General features: G+C 52.7%; 1 protein-coding gene across 1 annotated transcript; it reads right to left on the bottom strand.

The window, feature by feature from the left end:
- Window positions 1–1,820: 1,820 nt before the first annotated feature.
- Window positions 1,821–20,563, bottom strand: LOC133351805 (fez family zinc finger protein 2-like). The gene is made up of 6 exons (XM_061567338.1): window positions 20,395–20,563; window positions 19,973–20,053; window positions 19,580–19,806; window positions 13,636–13,770; window positions 9,086–9,218; window positions 1,821–2,832 (listed from the first exon to the last, which is right to left on the bottom strand). Exons 1-6 carry the CDS (start codon window positions 20,561–20,563, stop codon window positions 2,549–2,551), a joined length of 1,029 nt encoding a protein of 342 aa, XP_061423322.1. The 3' UTR covers window positions 1,821–2,548.
- Window positions 20,564–21,028: the final 465 nt, after the last annotated feature.

Here is a 21,028-nt window from a genome sequence, read left to right as displayed (position 1 = left end):
ATGTTTAGAATTTGACTAGTACGACGTTTCGCTCTTCAACCACACCGGTGGGCTGAAGAAGTACTGTAACTAATTGGCGTTTTGTCAACCTGACACTTTGTTTACTGATTGGCCGTGTCGGGTGGTGGAGGGTTGCGACACATTCATAATAACGCGATCTAACCCAAAAACCTTCATGATGAATAATACTGGTCGCGAAAGCCGACGAGTTCAATACTTGTCTGAAATGCTGTATAATCGTTAAATGTGTCAACACGTTTGCTGTAAAGTCGATGTCAGGTGACACCATAATGCTTGCGCTTTAAAAAACCATCAAGTTCCGTACAGCGACGGACAACCCCGAGACGAGGAAAGGTCATCATTTAAGTGATTCACGTTTAAACAATCGATGTTCTTTGTCCATGTCTGCAAAGACACGCATTGGCCTACAGGGACACTGCTTCGTGCCAGAAAGATCAATGTTCCAAAGTAACGATACAATATTATCATACATTACACCATTATACACATTGCGCTTCGTAACATCGTTATAATGTACACATTATATACACACACACACAAAGTTGCAAATAGTTTGAAACTTCGAGGCATTGTTAGCCGCCACACACCATCAATATAATCGACCAATAAAATACACAAATACCTTTGATGCAACGCTCCTCATTCATTTGAACTCGTGACCTTTGTGGAAAATATAACAACCTATCCGGGCAGACAAGGCTAAACCACGTGACCATCACACACACGGGTCGTGTGGAGCCAACGAGGCAGCACCGCAAGTGAATTCACGCACCAAGTTAAACAACAACAATAAACAACAAACAACAACAATCGTCATCGTCTTTGCGTTTATATGGCGCGAGCTTAAACCAACTCGGCACCGCCCTGCGCCTTTAAAATCGCATCCCATCCCAGCCATGCAAAGGGCACCCCCACTGGCAGCTCTACCTGTGCACGGGGCCTGCACGTGGGCAATCATTCTGCCACTAGCGGGCCACGTTTTCTGCCGCGTGTAATCCCAATTGAAGTAATTTGCGTTGTAAAACAATAACTTTATAATTTCGCAAATGTGGAGCATGACGCCGGCACACAATTTGCTGCTCTTTTTGACGAGTTATATCTGTAGGTCACGTGTGGCGTGGTCAAATGTGGGTTACCCCCAACCTCCTCCTAAGATGTTTGCCAAGCGTGGAAGAGTAGGCCAAACTCCAGCGCTCCCTCTAGTGGTATGGGCCAGCCCGCCACTGGTGGATAGAGGAAGCGAAGGTTGGTGGATCTCACATTCGTGAAGCTCCCGACAGACTCTGACGGACATCGCTAGTGCTGCCTCGTGGCTACAGTTTCCTCCCGCTTATCATGAACACTCTTCGATTGGCTTAAAACAACGGGTCAAAATAAAACAATGGGTCAAAATAAAACGATGGGTCAAAATAAAACGATGGGTCAAGATAAAACACAATGGTTCAAAATAAAACGGGTCAAAAAAAACGGGTCAAAATAAAACAACGGGTCAAAATAATGCAACGTGGCCAAGGCCCTCCGAGAAGTGTCCAACCAACGCGGTGTGGCTCTCGTGGGTAAACACGTTTGTTTAACATGTCCATATAATCAAGGTATTTTGGGTTAGAGCGCATAAATATATAAATGTGTTGTTAAACCCGCCACCATCCGACACAGCCAACTAGTAAGGGTTGTCACGTAAACAAAACGTGACAATTCGTCGCAATTCTGGCTGTCGCCTGATGAAGCTGGTTGTAATTACTGGCGAAACGTCGTACTCAGATTGTAAATGTTGTGGCTTGGCTCTCCAACACACCGGTTAATGCTGTACTAGTATACTACACTATACACTACTATACACTACACTATACACTACACTATACACTAGTGCTGTACTAGTGACGAATTGGCACGTTCTGTTTACGTGACAACCCTTACTAGTTGGCTGTGCCGGGTGGTGGAGGGTTTAATGACACATTTATATATTTACGCGATCCAACCCCAAAAATCTGTATTATGGATAACTAAGTTTATTGGTGTTTTGAGAGCCACCGTTGTTGTCTTCACACTCTTCTCACAATCATGTACTCGGAGCGCTCAAAGTATCTACTAGTGTAGTACAATGGTAAGATAATATGTATTGTGATGGGGGGGGGGGTTTTCCACATTCTCGGTGATTTCTTAGAATAATCTGGCGAAATTATTACACAAATAGGAGTTAGAAAAGTTAGAGCAAGTTTAAATTAACCACGTCCGTCTCCTGTCTTCGTTACTCACACCTCGTGGGTGTCGCGATCCATTAGAAGTCCTCCGAGCATCTTCCTCCACCGTTTCAACTCAATGTTTATTTGTCGCACGGAAGAATACGTTTCAAAAAAGTCTCCAGTTCAGCCAGTTACCCCTTTCGGCTCGCAGCAGCCCCGAACCACCGAGTGAGTGTTGGGATGGACAAGAGCCCAGCCAGCAGCCAGCCGGGAAAGCTCGAGGCGGTGATGATTTGTAAGAGGAAGTGCGCGTCATTGGACGAGCGTCTAAATAAAGATTCGGATTATTCTGATGAATCGTCCTGCTCCTCGGGCGTGACGGCGACGGCGGCGGCGGCGATGGTGGCGAGCGCGTGCGACGTGCTATCGTGCAGCTTCCGCACGTGCTTCTTCAGGTCGAAGTTGCGACAGAAGCCCTTGCCGCAGAAGGAGCACGTGAAGGGCTTGGTCTCCGTGTGCGTGTGCATGTGGAACGTGAGGTTGTACACCTGGTGGAACGCCTTGCTGCACACCTTGCACTTGAACTGCTTGTCGCCGCTGTGCGTCAGCTTGTGGTTCTTGTAGTTGCCTGGGAGCGAGCGCAGCAGCGGCGAGGCAGGTAGGTAGGTGGGAGACAAGGCACACGGCGGGGGGTTAATGAACGATGCCCTACCGCAGCGTTCCTCACCGCAAGGCCCGCGACAAAACACACGGCACGTGACGACACCCGCCAGCGTTGTCGTTCTGTCAAACCCCCAATGGTTTCGAGCAATGTATGGCGGCCTTCACGCTGGCGATGTCTTGTGGGTAAAAGTGCCCCCTGCCCCACCTCTGAAAATGAGTGGACTCTCGCCTACAAGGCGTCTCCGGTCGCTCTGACACCCATGGCATGCCTGTGTTCACCCTCCGTCTCGCGCTGTGTCTCCTACTATGTTGAACTTCTTTCGTGCCGTACGTAGTTAGCCGTGCTCATCGGAGGTGCGGGGGAAGGACAACAAACTGGTAATGTGGTTCGCAATGTTCTTATGTAGGATTTTATATCCACAATACAAGTTTCTTTGGGTTAGATTGCGTAAATATATAAATGTGTCGTTAAACCCGCTACCGCCCGACACGGCAAATTACTTTTTTTGTTATCAAGGTTTGTCCCGTAAACAGAACATGCCAATTCGTTACTAGTACAGCACGCCGGTTGTGTGTTGGAGAGGATTTTATATTATTCATTTTCAGATGTAATTTGCATGAACGATGCTGTTATATAAAATCAAATTTTTATTATAAATTCACAAATACGAAACGCGAAGTTCTGACCCACAGCTGGGTCAGAGGGTGTCAATGACCGCTGAATGACGCGGCCGACACATGAAGTCGTCACACACACAGGGCTCAAGTGCCGATAGAGTTTCGTTTTCCAGCAAACCCGCTTGTACGTTGAAAAGGAAGCAACAACATGTTCACACAATGTGGTTCGACGTTTCGCTGGGGATTACGCCCAGCATGATCAGCCGTGAAAGAAGATCACTGGAGCTCGAGTTCAGTGCAAGCGCTTCTTCATCCCGTGGCTAAAGTCGGTGCCAATGTAATAAAGCTCGTTGAGGCGACTTCTGGAATTCGTCTTTTATTCAACTTATCTTACAGTTACTCCACGCTACTGCTAGGCAGCGTGAAGGGACAGATATAGAGAGAGAGACGCACTGCCACGTGCCAACTCGGAGCCCCGCTCCCGCGTGGCCTCCCCCCTCTGTTCGTTCCCGTTCTGACCACGTGTCGTTCGTCTCCACCCCTATTTAATACCTGGGTCACGTGGTACGTTTCCGCCAATCCAATTGATTCTGCTAGAGGTCGTGTTCATGCACACACACAGCCACACACACAGCTACACTCACACAGCTACACTCACACACAGCTACACACACACACAGCTACACACACACAGCTACACACACACACAGCCACGCACACACAAATTGTATCCCGACTCCTGTCGTTTTGGTGACCCAGCTCCCGTGGTCTAAATGACGCCTTTCCCTGTCCTCTTGACTCACCGCTTGGTGAAGCAACATGAAGGATAGGGATTGACATTGACATGCGCCTGATGTGGGTGACGATGGGACTAGACACTGGCTGACCGATTGGTCGTGGCGAAGACGAGAAGGATGGCAGCAACGCGCACTGGCATACGACTCAGCAACTGGAGGCACGCGACCGCACGTGCAGACTGACGATAGACACTGGCTGACTGATGGTCGTGGTGTAATTCATTGTTCTGTCAACCTCCCCACCACCCCCACTACTGCCGACAGTCCGACCCAAACATTCCATCCCACAGCCGCTTCTGGTCTTAACACATTCCTGCGGAGGGAGCTGGTAGGAACGTTGGGTTGCTCGGTCAATGGCCAGGGTCAACGGCGGCGTGGTGTATTCCGCAAATTTGCCCGACTGTGAGGGCGGGCACAAGCCGACGTGAGTAGGTTAAACGTTGAGTTTTAGAAGGGCACCACGGGGTGACCAGCCCCTCCCCACCCTCCCCACCCAGCCCCTTCCCACCCTCCCCACTCTCCCCACCCAGCCCCTCCCCACCCTCCCCACCCAGCCCCTCCCACCCAGCCCCTCCCTGCACGACGGACGGACGGACACAATAATCCCCTGTGGGCTGGTGTAACCAGGAGGTTCCTACCAGTATAATAGATTTGAAGCTTCGTTTGAGGTGTACAGTATATAGATGGTAAATAATAATAACAATACTACCAACATCGCCGTGTCGTAGCTACATCCCGGGGCACACCGACACATCCAGCAGTGGATTGGCACAGGGCCGTGCGCATGCAGATCGGTATCTGTACGTACACATACGGTGTCTGTATGTACACATACGGTGTCTGTATGTACACATACGATATCTGTATGTACACATACGGTGTCTGTATGTACACATACGATGTCTGTATGTACACATACGATGTCTGTATGTACACATACGGTGTCTGTATGTACACATACGGTGTCTGTATGAACACGTACGGTGTCTGTATGTACACGTACGGTGTCTGTATGTACACATACGGTGTCTGTATGTACACATACGGTGTCTGTATGAACACGTACGGTGTCTGTATGTACACATACGGTGTCTGTATGTACACATACGATATCTGTATGTACACATACGGTGTCTGTATGTACACATACGGTGTCTGTATGTACACATACGGTGTCTGTATGTACACATACGGTGTCTGTATGAACACGTACGGTGTCTGTATGTACACGTACGGTGTCTGTATGTACACGTACGGTGTCTGTATGTATACATACAATGTCTGTATGTATACATACGATGTCTGTATGTACACATACGAGAAGGGAAACGCTGCTCGCGTTTGAGAGTCGCAATTCCCTTCACCGCGTGATTCCAATGGACCTAATGACAACGATTGATCGCTATGGATTTGATATCGACTGTCGATTACAATAGGGCTCTTGGGCCAATGTCACGTTTAATGACTAATTCATGGCTTCATTGTGCAAGGGAAACAAAGTGCCCGGAGCAGACCCACCACGCGTTGGAGGAACGCTCAAACCTCAAGGATCCATTGCTGGGCTGCTCTCTTCTGGCCACCTCGCAGCTCAATTCTGCCCCGCCAGCTGTAGGCCGTGCGGGCAGCCGTCTCCCGCCCAGGAGGTGCCGAGCAGACGAAACCTCGCGTCGCTTCCGAATTCTCACGAGGGTGTGTAACGTGTCGAGGCGGTGAGTGTCTCCAGGAGCCTTCCATAACCTCATTGCGTTGGCTGAGTGGTAAACGAGACTCGTCTCCCGGGACTGCTTTGCCTTTGTCAAGGAGAGGAGCGCTCAGGCGCTTCAATGGGGAGCGCGTGCAATTGGAATGCCCCTTTAAGCGGATCGTGAGCTACTCCATCGCTGTGTCAATCCCAAGGCTGGGTGAAGGCACCCTCCCCCCCCCATCACCGCCACGCCGCCTCCTGGCGGTGAACACTGCTCAATGCTCGGCCATACTTCACCACACTGGTCTCGCACGTCGCTCGCCACTGACAATCGCCGATGCTGCGCCACCGCTCTCCACACACACAATGTGCTAACCACTGCACCACCACTCCCCACACTCACACACACAAAGTGCTAACCGCTGCACCACCGCTTCCCACACTCACACACACAATGTGCTAACCGCTGCACCACCGCTCCCCACACTCACACACACAATGTGCTAACCACTGCACCACCGCTTCCCACACTCACACACACAATGTGCTAACCGCTGCACCACCGCTCCCCACACTCACACACACAATGTGCTAACCACTGCACCACCGCTCCCCACACTCACACACACAATGTGCTAACCGCTGCACCACCGCTTCCCACACTCACACACACAATGTGCTAACCGCTGCACCACCGCTCCCCACACTCACACACACAATGTGCTAACCGCTGCACCACCGCTTCCCACACTCACACACACAATGTGCTAACCGCTGCACCACCGCTCCCCACACTCACACACACAATGTGCTAACCGCTGCACCACCGCTCCCCACACTCACACACACAATGTGTAACCACTGCACCACCGCTTCCCACACTCACACACACAATGTGCTAACCGCTGCACCACCGCTTCCCACACTCACACACACAATGTGCTAACCGCTGCACCACCGCTCCCCACACTCACACACACAATGTGTAACCACTGCACCACCGCTTCCCACACTCACACACACAATGTGCTAACCACTGCACCACCGCTTCCCACACTCACACACACAAAGTGCTAACCGCTGCACCACCGCTCCCCACACTCACACACACAATGTGTAACCACTGCACCACCGCTTCCCACACTCACACACACAATGTGATAACCACTGCACCACCGCTTCCCACACTCACACACACAAAGTGCTAACCGCTGCACCACCGCTCCCCACACTCACACACACAATGTGCTAACCACTGCGCCACCGCTCCCTACACTCACACACACAATGTGCTAACCGCTGCACCACCACTCCCCACACTCACACACACAATGTGCTAACCGCTGCACCACCGCTCCCCACACTCACACACACAATGTGCTAACCACTGCGCCACCGCTCCCTACACTCACACACACACAATGTGCTAACCACTGCACCACCGCTCCCCACACTCACACACACAATGTGCTAACCGCTGCACCACCGCTCCCCACACTCACACACACAATGTGCTAACCGCTGCACCACCGCTTCCCACACTCACACACACAATGTGCTAACCGCTGCACCACCGCTTCCCACACTCACACACACAATGTGCTAACCGCTGCACCACCGCTCCCCACACTCACACACACAATGTGTAACCACTGCACCACCGCTTCCCACACTCACACACACAATGTGCTAACCGCTGCACCACCGCTTCCCACACTCACACACACAATGTGCTAACCGCTGCACCACCGCTCCCCACACTCACACACACAATGTGTAACCACTGCACCACCGCTTCCCACACTCACACACACAATGTGCTAACCACTGCACCACCGCTTCCCACACTCACACACACAAAGTGCTAACCGCTGCACCACCGCTCCCCACACTCACACACACAATGTGTAACCACTGCACCACCGCTTCCCACACTCACACACACAATGTGATAACCACTGCACCACCGCTTCCCACACTCACACACACAAAGTGCTAACCGCTGCACCACCGCTCCCCACACTCACACACACAATGTGCTAACCACTGCGCCACCGCTCCCTACACTCACACACACAATGTGCTAACCGCTGCACCACCACTCCCCACACTCACACACACAATGTGCTAACCGCTGCACCACCGCTCCCCACACTCACACACACAATGTGCTAACCACTGCGCCACCGCTCCCTACACTCACACACACACAATGTGCTAACCACTGCACCACCGCTCCCTACACTCACACACACAATGTGCTAACCGCTGCACCACCGCTCCCCACACTCACACACACAATGTGCTAACCACTGCGCCACCGCTCCCTACACACACAATGTGCTAACCACTGCGCCACCGCTCCCCCTCCTCCCCATATACAGGAGCACTGGTGAACTAGCACCCCCCCCCCATACACACAGTGCTCCCCCTGTGGGGGGGGGAGGGGGTGGACACTGGGGGGGGGGAGGGGGGACACTGGAGGGGGTGGACACTGGAGGGGGTGGACACTGGGGGGGGGGGGGTAAGCACCCCCGGACCCCATTGCGCGGATGACGTCGAGGTCCCCCTCCGGGCGAGACGCGAGATGACCTCACAATGACCTCACAATGACCTGACGATGACCTCACGATGACCTCACAATGACCTCAAGCGATCCGCCACCGCCGCGTTGCTGGCGGTGTTTTGAGCCGCTGCCGACCAGTGTGGTAAAATACTGTACTGTAAACTACTGTACTGTCATCTCACGGCCAGGAGATGGCAGTAGTGTACAGATAGTGGGATTAATCTCCATCTGTTTCCATCTGCACGGCGACAGAATGTTACCCTCCCAGGCCCCGTCGTACGCGTGGATTTTTCCCCTGCCACGTGGTACACAACGCTCACTCCGTGGGGTGACCAAGCAGCCCAATGTAGGACCGCAGAGCGCGGGGCAACTGTTGATGGAGCCCCTCCCGGCCGCCTTCTAGCTGCCCCTGCACCTCCGACCCGGAGGAGGTGGCGGAGGAGGTGGAGGTGGTGGAGGAGGTGGAGGTGGTGGAGGTGGTGGAGGAGGTGGAGGAGGTGGTGGAGGAGGTGGAGGAGGTGGCGGAGGAGGTGGAGGCGGAGACGGAACTCACCTTTCTGATGGAAGCCCTTTCCGCAGAACTCGCACACGAAGGGCTTGTACCCCGAGTGGATGCGGATGTGCGTGTTGAGCGTGGAGCTCCTGTTGAAGGCCTTGCCGCAGTGCTGACACTTGTGTGGCTTTTCCTTCACACGCCGACACAGACAGAGAGAGACAAGACAAAGATCCCCCGTGTAGCCTTGACACGCTGTTGCGGGCAAGTGCTGCCAGCGAGTAGCAGCACCTATGAAGGCCGGCATCACGCTCGGCCGCATTTGACTCCCCAGTGGCGATAGTTAACGAAGACACACACGCACACACCATGTACACCGACTCTCTCACGTCTCACTCGCATCTTACTCAGGAAAAGCGTGACTTCGCTGCTGAATGCGAGGTTCGTAAATTCCAAACATTAGGCGCGGTTCCTTCCTAGATAATGTGCAAGCTGCATCTCGGCTGTGAGCAATCAATTACACCACCGCTCATCGTGCGCTGTGCGTCGCAGCAAAGTTGACTCATTAATGTTTGCTTCAGGTTGGGCTAAAAATACGTTGCCAATTAATGTAACAGAGAAATATGCCCGCTCCAGCCTTGCACACATCGTCATGGCAAGTGCTGTCCACGTGCGCCGAGAGAGGCCGGGACTGCACACGAGCGGGGTTGGTGTGGACAACCCGGACGCCTTTGTCTCCCCAGTGCTGATGTTTACATAGCTGCACCGCGTACTTGATGTGCGGCCGAATAGACCTGGGGGATGAGACCCAGAACCGGTCCGGAGAATCGTCACTGGCGCTGGGGGCTGTGGATCGAACTCGGGTCGCCAGGATCCGTAGCGCAGCGCCATCACCGCCACCCCACCGCGTGATTCACACCAACACGCGCACGCTACGCCGGTGGGGAGATCGTGTGAGCTTTTATTAATTTATCACAAACTGTTGCAGTCTGTCGTAACGAAATCCACTCATCGTCAGACGTGGACAATCCACTGCTGGATGACCGGGGGTTGTTCTAACCATACTTCACCCCGCTGGTCAATGCGGGTTGGTGGGAGTGGCAGGACGGGCTCAGACACCACTCGCTGCCACTGATGTTAGCCGTGTCCCGGGAGTGGCACTCAGGTCCCCGCTGTTCGTACTTCACGCAGTGCGCTCACCACTGCGCCACCCCCCTCCCCTGCGAGTTGTATCGGAGTGGTGGTGAGAGGCGCTCGCTAACACACATTTAGAGGCATGCGTCTGAATGTGTGAATCTTCCTACGCATAGTCTTGGTTCTTTCGGTAAAGTCACGTAGAAGGGAAATAATACAATTATAAATAATAAACAGAATGAGATAAAATTCTCACGACGTTTCGGCCACAAGACGCTGTCTTTCCGATAGCCCTGTTCTTCACCTGAGGACGGCTGCTTGCGTTGTGGCCGAAACGTCGTGAGAATTTTATCTTAATATGTTTTATTTTTATTATTTTATGATTTCCCTTCTACGTGACTTTACCGAAAGAACCAAGAATATGAATCACGAAAGCTTTAAATCTTCCTACGCATGTCTGCGTGTGGCTGTGTACATCGACTCAGCATCAAATGAGAGTAGCTGGTGCGGTGTGCAAACATCGCCACTGGGGAGACAAAGGCGGTCGGGAGTGGTGCTGACCACCCACCCCCTCGTGTGCCGTGTCGGCCTTCATAGGTGCTGCTCACTAACAGCACTTGCCCCTACAGTCTATGTAGGCTACGCAGGGGACCTTTGTCTTTATTTTTGGCAGTATCTGTGCGGATGCCAGTCGCTTAGCTGCGGAGTGTGCAGGCGGCGGAGCTGCATCGGCCCCGGGGGGGTCGGGGGGGGGGGCCTGGGGCGGGCTACGTAGTTAGGGGGAGTGGGGGGGTCATTTATTGAACCAGCGACACGCTGCGACACTGACGCACGCGTACACGTGTGTGTGTGTACACGTGTGTGTGTACATGTGTGTGAACACGTGTGTGTGTACACATGTGTGTGTGTGCTGTATGTATATGTGTACACGTGTGTGTGTGCTGTACACGCGTGTGTGTGCTGTATGTATATGTGTACACGTGTTTGCTGTATGTATATGTGTACACGTGTGTGTACTATGTATATATGTGTACACGTGTGTATGTACTATGTATATGTGTGCACGTGTATGTGTGTGGGTACTATGTATATGTGTACACGTGTGTGTGTGCTGTATGTATGTGTACGTGTATGTGTGCTGTATGTATATGTGTACACGTGTGTGTGCTGTATGTATGTGTACGTGTGTGTGTGCTGTATGTATATGTGTACACGTGTGTGTGCTGTATGTATGTGTACGTGTGTGTGTGCTGTATGTATATGTGTGCACGTGTGTGTGCTGTATGTATGTGTACACGTGTGTGTGCGCTGTATGTATGTGTACTATCTATATGTGTGTGCTGTAAGTATATGTGTACACGTGTGTGTGTGTACTATGTATATGTGTGCTGTATATCGTACTGGACACGCAATGGTTCGTACACTGCGCTACGAACCCGGCCACCCGAGTTCAATTCCCGATCACGATCAATAAAAGCCGCTTATTTGAACCGGTCCTGAGCCTACCCTAGGTTGACTCAGCCTGAAATGCGCACCTACTGTGGTCTGTGAACATCGTCACGAGGGAGACAAAGGCGGCCGGGCGTGGTGCTGCCACAGCGCCGGTAGCCTTCGTAGGTGCTGCTCGCTAACAGCACTTGCCCCAACAGTCTGTTGAGGCTACACGGGGGATCTTCGCCGCTGTGTGCTTGTGATCACTCACAGCACTTGCTTGCTGCCAGCGTGTGACACGCTGGGCTCTACCCTCACAACGCGATGTGGAGCTGCCGCCGTAAGAAGACATGAACATCCCGACGCTTCGAGTAGGCAACCTTTCTAAATGTATCACGTATTTCACTTGTTCGTGTGTGTGTGTGTCGCGCCGTTGATACGTGCTCGCTAATATGCTCGCGTGGAGGCGGGTGACGCCGCTGTGGTTAGCGTCGAGACGCTGGACACGACGACGACTCGAGTTCAAGTCTCGATCCACAGCGGGTGACCTCTGCAGCGGAGCCCCCCCCCCTCCTCGCTGCCCCGTGCCATGTGTCACTCGTCGTGTTGAGGAGGCGAAGGGTGGGATGGAAACACTCGATTTTTCATGTAATGCTTAGCCTCTCAGAATCTATTGCGATTGTAACAACATGATTAAAATTACTTTCATTTACACGAATACATGTAAATGATTTAGTTAAGTAAAAAAAAAGGTAAGTGTAAAACATGTGTTGGTTAAATAATCAGCATATCCTACTATGCTTATAGCCTTTAAAAGTACATAACGATTATAATTAAGTATATAAAACATACACTTTTATTTTATATGAATACATGAAATGAATTATAGTTAAATAAAACAATGTGTTTAAACATGCGTTTGTTAAACATGTTCAGAATTCCCTCATCTCGTCGCGTCCGGGCGAGAGCGACCGACCCCGTGTGGGGCATCCGACGCTGCCCGGCCCGTGAGCCAGCGACCCACCACGTGGCTACCCACCACGTGGCTACCCACCACGTGGCAACCCACCACGTGGCAACCCACCACGTGGCAACCCACCACGTGGCAACCCACCACGTGGCAACCCACCACGTGACCACCCACCACGTGACCACCCACGGTGACTACCCACCACGTGGCAACTCACCACGTGGCTACCCACCACGTGGTGAGCACGTGGCGACCCACGGTGGCCTCTCTCGGTGCCATTGAGGGGCTCCAGACGTCGACGTGAAGAACACACGCGGTCAATTCTAAACTCAACCAATTGTTTAATTTTCACCAGCTAAGGCCCACTGAGCTATACGGCGACTCTTTAATCAGAAGCGACCTGGCACTCACAAATGAAAGCCCAACGAAGTGGCTCATCATCATCATCGCGTGGAAATTTAAAGCAGCCAAACACTCTAAACGCGCGTGACGTTGATTCGAAATGTGGAGGGGGAAACCAGAGGACCCGGAGAAAAATCCACGCGGCCACGGGGAGAGAGAACCCATGACCTTCTGTATATCAGGGAGGTAGTTAACATCTCGCAACGTAGAGACATTCAAACGCCACATTATGACGAGTGATATGTTTAATTATTCTCGCTTCGTGTCTGCAGCTATTGAAGGGCGCTCAATTTTATTCGGAGCGTGACGCTGAAGCCGATAAAAAGCGGCCCAAGCGCAGCGCGCTAACCACGACACGACCACTCATCCCACACAAAGACAAATATCCCCCGTGTAGCTTTAACAGACTGTTGGGGCAAGCGCTGTTAGCGAGCACCGATGAAGGCCAGAACGGTACACGAGGGGGTGGGTGGCCAGCACCACGCCCGGCCGCCTTTGTCTTCCCAGTGGCGATGTTTACACACCGCACTAGATACTCATTTCAGGTTGAGTCGACCTAGGGGAGGCCCAGAACCGGTTCAGATAAAGACAAAACACACACTGACACACACACTGACACAAACACACACAATGTGACACACACACACTGAAACACACACGTCACGGCGCGCACCTGTGTGTGGATGATCTTGTGTCGGCACAGCGTGCTCGCCTGGCGGAAGCCCTTGCCGCACACCTTGCACACGAAGGGGCGCGCGCCCGTGTGCACGGGCATGTGCCTCGTGAGGTTGTACTGCGCGCTGAACACCTGCGCGCGTCACACAGAGACAAAGATCCCCCGAGTAGCCTTGAGACAGGGTACAGCCCGGTGAGCCATTCGGCTCTTGAGTCGGGTGCAAGCGCTGGGTTCGTGGCGCCAGCGCGCTGACCATGACACTACCACAATGGTGAGGACACGCACGGGGTACACGCCAATACCAAATACCACCCACCCCCATATGGCCTTTAACAGACTGTTGGGGCACACTGTGTGCGTGTGTGTGGCCCCTTTGCCACTTCCACGACAACGTCTCTCCCATCCCACGTGTTGTCGTCGGTGTCGTTGTTGTCAATGTCGTCGTCGTTGTTATTATTGTTGTCGATGTCATTATTGTTGTCGTTGAATACCCAGGTGTGTTCACGGGTAACGCGCTGCACACTGTCAATACCCAGGTGTGTTCACAGGTAACACGCCGCACGCTGTGAACACCCAGGTGTGTGTGTGTGTAGTGAGTAGCTACACACTGTGAACACCCAGGTGTGTGTGTGTAGTGAGTAGCTACACAATGCCTGTTCACAGCTTGAAGGCTGACGGTAGATGGATCGCGGCTCGGTGACAGCTCCTCAAGTGAACTCGGTGAGTGTGCACGTTCACGGGTAAACATCCCTCTTATCAGCGTTAACGTTACACTTCACCAAAGACAAAGATCCCCCGTATAGGCTGAACAGACTGTTGGGGCAAGTGCTGTTAGCGAGCACCTATGAAGGCCGGCATGGCACACGAGGGGGTGGGTGGCCAGCAACACGCCTGGCCGCCTTTGTCTCCCCAGTGGCACCAGGTACTCGTTTGAGGCTGAGTCCACCTAGGGGAGGCCCAGGTCCTGCACCCCCACCACCACGAGCAGCAATGTCCGCCTACCGCATGTGGCCACGTGATGCCGGGGACGGGACACGTGGTCGACAGACTTCACCCTCGTGCAGCCCTTTGGGCAAATCCACTGCTGGATGATGGCCTCCCTCACCCCGAGTGGGGGAGGAGGAGGGGGGTATTTCACCATACTTCACCACACTGGTTCAGTGAAGGCGACGAGCGAGTTCGACTTCAGTGGGAGCATCGTAGTCAAGTTATTTCTGTCTGCGGGTTATCATTGTGTACATCACGTGGTGAGTTTATTGTTGTTATGGTTAAGATCGTGTGATGTGTTTCATCAGCGGTTGTTAAACAACGATGGTTTAGTAAACATTCGAGGAACGGAAATTGAAGAATATGTATAATTCCTCTATATTGTTTCAGTATGTGTATATATTTTTTACACATTGACTTTGAATACGAAACGCGGTAAATACTTTGCTGAAACAGAGCCTATTGACAGGATCTCTCTACAAATGATAACCTATGCACACACACAATGCCACATTCACACTGATGTATGTATCAACATATACATCAGTCTCTCCACGAGCATTACATGACTCGGGAGTAATATTTGCAAGTGCTACTTCGTTGTTAGGATAATGTGCATTTGGCGCATTACGTAGAGTGATGCGTAATTGGTATTGATCGAAACATGATCGTGCGTATTTTGTTAATGTCGAGATTTACTGAATGATAGTTAAATGAACACCAGTGTATCGAAAGCCACATTCCCGTACAAAACAGAGATTTACTGAATGATAGTTAAATGAACACCAGTGTATCGAAAGCCACATTCCCGTACAAAACAGAGATTTACTGAATGATAGTTAAATGAACACCAGTGTATCGAAAGCCACATTCCCGTACAAAACAGAGATTTACTGAATGATAGTTAAATGAACACCAATGTATCGAAAGCCACATTCCCGTATAAAACAGAGATTTACTCAATGATAGTTAAATGAACACCAGTGTAGCGAAAGCCACATTCCCGTACAAAACAGAGATTTACTGAATGATAGTTAAATTAACACCAGTGTATCGAAAGCAACATTCCCGTACAAAACAGAGATTTACTGAATGATAGTTAAATTAACACCAGTGTATCGAAAGCCACATTCCCGTACAAAACAAACAAAGTCGACGCGCTCGGCAATGACGACGAATGGTCGATTGACTTCCTTACTGGCAGCGCATCGCTGCTATGAAGACGAAGAGCCATTGCCTAAAACGTCGGACAGTATACATACAGCACATGTTACACAGCAGTAAACATATGCTGTATATTGTTGTTGTTGTTGTTTGTGATATCACGGTTCAGGGAGCAGCATGGCCAACGAATGACGATGAGACACGTGGAGGTGGTGGTGGTGGTGGTGCTTCTGAGAGTATTGTGGGATAATCACGCAATTGCGTGACATTAATTGCAAAGGCAAGCACCAATTAGCCTTCTCACAATTAGCGTGAGAGCATCTTCGTCATACTCCCATAGCGTGTCATATACACATAGTACGCACACCTGATTGTGATACAACATATACACATCGATGCAGGGACCGCAATCCGTATTATAACAATCAGATTTAACACTCAATGCGAATGCATCATAGCAGGAGTTATCACACCTATTGTAGGTGCAGTATAATGTATAAACAGCACGTAGGGTATACACCAAAATGCAATTATCTTTCGTGATAAACTGACTTTGAGCAAACTTAACTCGGATAAATATTGTTTCACCGACATATATCATGCACGTAAATGTACACACACAGATATAAACACAAGAGGACAAACATCTACTGAACTATCGCCTTCAACGGCGCCATGCAGAGCGACCCCAAGTGCTGTTAGCGAGCACCTGTTGTAGACGAACACGTGTTGTAGACGAACACGTGTCTGCGTGTGTTTATGTGTTTATGTCTTACAGCGGTCAGCGCTATGAACCCGGCGACCCGAGTTCGATTCCCGCTCACGGCCAACACCCAGCGACGATTCTCTGAACCGGTCCTGGGCCTCCCCCCCTAGGTCGACTCGGCCTCTAAACGAGTACCCGGTGCGCGCTGCGTAATAACGTTGTCACTGGGAGACAAAGGCGGCCGGGCGTGGTTGCTGACCACCCAGCCCCCTCGTGTGTGCCGTGCCGGCCTTCATAGCTGCTGCTCGCCAACAGCACTTGCCCCAACAGTCCGTCACAGGCTACACGGGGGGCCTTCGTCTGTGTGTGTCTGTGTGTGTATGTGTGTCTGTGTATGTGTGTCTGTGTTTGTGTGTCTGTGTCTGTGTGCCTGTGTGCCTGTGTGTGTTGGAAACATTTAGGCTGGCCTGCCTACGATCCATCCTGGGTTTAACCAGGCTGGATTGTGTGAGGAGCTCACAAATCCTTGAAAGATCTGGGCAAAGTCCCATCAGTGAGCTCCTCCGACAGGCAAAGCTGCGTTGGCTGGGTCATGTAGCCCGCATGCCTAGCCACCGCATGCCTACACAGCTTTTGTTCGGCCGTATCGAGGGGGCTAAACGGGCGCGGCACGGGCTAGAGAAGAGATGGAGTGATGTGGTACAGGAGGACGTGGAGCTGAGTGGACTTGCCGATGACTGGTACCAGCGGTGTCAAGATCGGCCTCAGTGGAGGAGGCTCGTGAAGGACGCTACTGGGCAGTTGGAGGCAGTCGCCCTCCAACAACAACGGAGGGCGGAGGAGCGACGCTCACAACAACGAGCGGAGCGCCGGGTGGCTAAAGCACGGCAAGTTGGTACAGTAGGGGGCACAGGTGGTGCATCAGCCAGTCATCTCGGTCAGTCGACCCGTGGCACCTGGGTCTGCCCCGTGACCTCCTGCCAGCGGGCGTTCGACACTTCACGTGGCCTCAAGGTGCACTTGGCCTGGCACAAGCGTCGTGGTGACGTCACCGCCACTTAGTGGCGAATGGCGGTTGTTGTTGTGTGTGTGTGTCTCTGTGTGTGTGTGTGTCTCTGTGTGTGTGTGTCTGTGTGTCTGTGTGTGTCTGTCTGTGTGTGCCTGTGTATGTGTGTCTGTGTGTGTGGCTGTGTGTCTCTGTGTGTCTCTGTGTGTGTCTGTGTGTGTCTGTGTGTGTGTTGGTGTCTGTGTTTGTGTCTGTGTGTGTGTCTGTGTGTGTCTGTGTGTGTGTGTGTGTCTGTGTGTGTCTGTGTGTGTCTCTGTGTGACACGCCACGTGTGTCTCTGACTGTGTGTCACGTCACGTGTGTCTCTGTGTGACACGTCACGTGTCTCCGACTGCGCGTCGAGTTCTACGACGAGTCAGCGCCTACGACTTTCAGATTGATGGAAAGTCTTCATCCAGCAGCGGATCGACCGTGGCTGATGTCCACTTTGAAACCCGACGCGGAGCTACAAACGCAGCTGTATCTCTCTACCGGCATGTGCCGTTCTCAAGGCACCGCCTCGGGCTGCAGCGACGTCGTTGCAGGCTCTTGCAGGTCACTTTAACAGCCTGGGGCCACCCCCAAGTCTAAGTAGCAAAACTTAACAGACGGATACATGCCTGGAGGTCACACGCGGCTTGCGAACACACAAACACAACACACGCAACAACACACAGCACGTGCAGCCTGTGGGGTGCAGAGGCACTGGACGCAGCACAGCAAGTACATCACCGGCTAGGGTGTGAAGGACTACGCGAGGCGTTAGTCGTCGTGACATTAAATATCCAATTCACTGTTACAATTATACAGAGGTTGACCCATTTATAGATACCCCACTCATAATGTAATGTCTCTCTGACTTTCTTCTCAAGGGGTGACGAATACCGCGAGAGCGATGGTCCCGCAGGCTACAGAAAGGAGGGTCGCGAGGTTTAGCAAGCGCATTGGCATCGTGGGAGACGCGTCGAGGATTAGCAATCCCAAATATTGGTTCTACTTACAATGTCTCCCTGTTGTTGTGGTAGGGTATCGATAAATGGATCACTCCGAATTTCTGTAATACATTTGTAGAATGCGTCTGCTAGTAACGAGTTACTACACAAACACAACTCACGACAATGCTGCAAGGCTGTTTGTAGTTTCAATGCGTCTGTCGTTAATTACGTAACAATAACACGTCCTATCGTCACTGGTCACATGACATTACTACATCTATAGTTACTTGTTAAATTACATAAATACATGTCTGGTTACGAGTAGGATGCCTGCGAATCATCTCTAGTTTCCACTTACATTACCGTAATAGACTACTAGTGACATTAAACACGTCGGCTTTCGCGACCAATATGATTAGTTGCGAATTGCTCGATGATGCTGGATGCAATTACCAGCAAAACGTCGTACTACTCAAAAACTGTAAATGTCGTGGTCTCACTCTTCAACACACCGGTGTGGGGCTAAAGCAGTGAACTATTTGTCTTTTGTCAACGTGACACTTTTTGCCGATTGGCCGTGTCGGGTGGTGGAGGGTTACGACACATTTATAAATAACGCGATCTAACCCAAACACGTTGATTGTGATTACTAGTTACATTACCGCTAGTTACTAGTTAATAGTTAGATCACCCTAACACTGCTGCCGTCACTGGTTACGTTTCATCTCCACATCTTTCGCCTCTGTGACCGTGAGTACACGGGGTGAGAGTACACGGGGTGAGGGTACACGGGGTGAGAGTACACGTGGTGAGGGTACACGGGGTGAGAGTACACGTGGTGAGAGTACACGGGGTGAGAGTACACGGGGAGAAAGTACACAGAGAGAGAGTACACGGGGTGAGAGTACACGTGGTGAGGGTACACGGGGTGAGAGAGTACGCGGAATGAGAGTACACGGTGAACGTGGTTGGTGGTGAATTTGAATCCCGTGGCTTTCCGGCCTGTGCTGTTACCACGGAGGAGAGGTTCTCACCATCGTCAACATCAACAACAACGACGACGAGCACCATGCCGAGCGAGATGATCGCACATCGCGTTGTTACCTTGCCGCAGAGGTCACACGCGAACAGCTTGTTCCTGTCGCCGCTCGGCTTGCCACACTCCGTCTTGCCCGAGACGCTTCTGACGACGACGCCGCCGCCGCCGCCGGCGAATGCCCCCCCAGACGCGAGCCTCTTCCCGGGCCCCCCGCCCCGGGACTGCGGCCCGCACGACAGCGACTCGCATCCGGGGGGGGCCTGCGCCTTGTCGCCTCCAGTCTGGATCTCCTCTTTGGCTCCGTGAGCCTTGGGCTTCTCCACCCACTCTCGATGCTGATGCTGCTGCTGCTTTTGCTGCTGCTGATGATGATGATGGTTGTGATGCTGCTGCTGCTGGTGGTGCTGGTGGTGGTGATGTTGTTGTTGTTGCTGCTGTTGTTGGACTTTCGTCTGAACCTCCAAGGCTCTGGTGGCGTCGGCCGCTGCGAGCGGCGCTGCCGTGGAGCCGAGGCGAGCCCCGCGTGGCCCCGCGGGGCTCTGCGGCACGGGGGATGCCTTGGCGTGCTGCGCGAAGCACGAGTTGAGGGCGTAGAACGTCCTCGCCGTGTGCTGCAGGTGCTGCAGGTGCTCCACAAAGGCTGGGCGCACCACCTGGTGGTGGTGGTGATGGTGGTCGTGGTTGCTGTTGGTGGTGGTGGTGGTGCCGTGCTGCTGGCCGTTGGCGCACTGCAACGCGTGATCCACAAGCGAGCCGGCCCTGGCGAGGAGCTTCCCACCAGACAGACACACGGGCCCGCAGGACGCGTACGGCTGCTGCTGGTGCTGGTGGTGCTGGTGGGGGTGGTGGTGCTGGTGGTGGCTGTTGTCGTGGTGCTTGCCGCCCGGCGCCGCGTACTTCCACAGGTCGGGGCAGGCGGCGCACCCCGCGGGGAAGGCGCAGGGCAAGGGTGGCGCCAGGGGCCCCGCGGGCAGCTTCGAGGCCGCGTCCGAAGTGTCCGCCATGATCCGTTCGATGGAGAAGGTGAGCGCTTTGTTGTTGTTGGCCATGGCTGAGGGCCCCGCTGAGCTGCCCGCCCGCCGCGTGCCAGGGGAGGTGGACGGGGCCGCAGCGTGGACGCGGCTGGCCGCTGGCCGCTGGCTCGGCCACCTCTACTCCTCCTCCTCCTCGACGCCGCGCGAAGCGCTTCCTCCACTTGACCTCCCGTGCGCAAAGCGGAGGGCGCTGCGGGTCACGGCTCCGCTTGGCACGGAGACAGCGAGCGGCACAGGAGACACAGTCAGGATATTTATTGATACTGGGAGGAATCCGATGAGCTGTAAAGCTCTTTTTACCCCCCCCCCCGACAGGTGTCCAGACGAGGCCGTTATCACGAGACGGGCGGCACGAGCGCCTTACGGATGTCCGCGTGGAGGCTCTGTAGGAACCATCCTACAGAAGGAACCATCCTACAGAAGGAATCATCCTACAGAAGGAATCATCCTACAGAAGGAATCATCCTACAGAAGGAATCA

Source organism: Lethenteron reissneri, chromosome 38, assembly GCF_015708825.2.
Source record: "Lethenteron reissneri isolate LAM-NWPU_2019-01 chromosome 38, ASM1570882v1, whole genome shotgun sequence".
Classification (NCBI taxonomy): Eukaryota; Metazoa; Chordata; class Hyperoartia; order Petromyzontiformes; family Petromyzontidae; genus Lethenteron; species Lethenteron reissneri.
Note: the sequence above shows the minus strand (reverse complement) of the source record. Positions and strands in the feature narration are given on the sequence as shown.

Excerpts from the sequence above, each read along its gene's own strand:
- LOC133351805 (XM_061567338.1), bottom strand. The coding sequence starts at position 20,563 with ATGGCCAACAACAACAAAGCGCTCACCTTCTCCATCGAACGGATCATG. Across the intron at positions 19,807-19,972 it reads ACGCCACCAGAGCCTTGGAG|AGGAGATCCAGACTGGAGGC; the intron begins GTTCAGACGAAA and ends ACGGAGCCAAAG. Across the intron at positions 13,771-19,579 it reads CGTGTGACCTCTGCGGCAAG|GTGTTCAGCGCGCAGTACAA; the intron begins GTAACAACGCGA and ends TGACGCGCGCAG.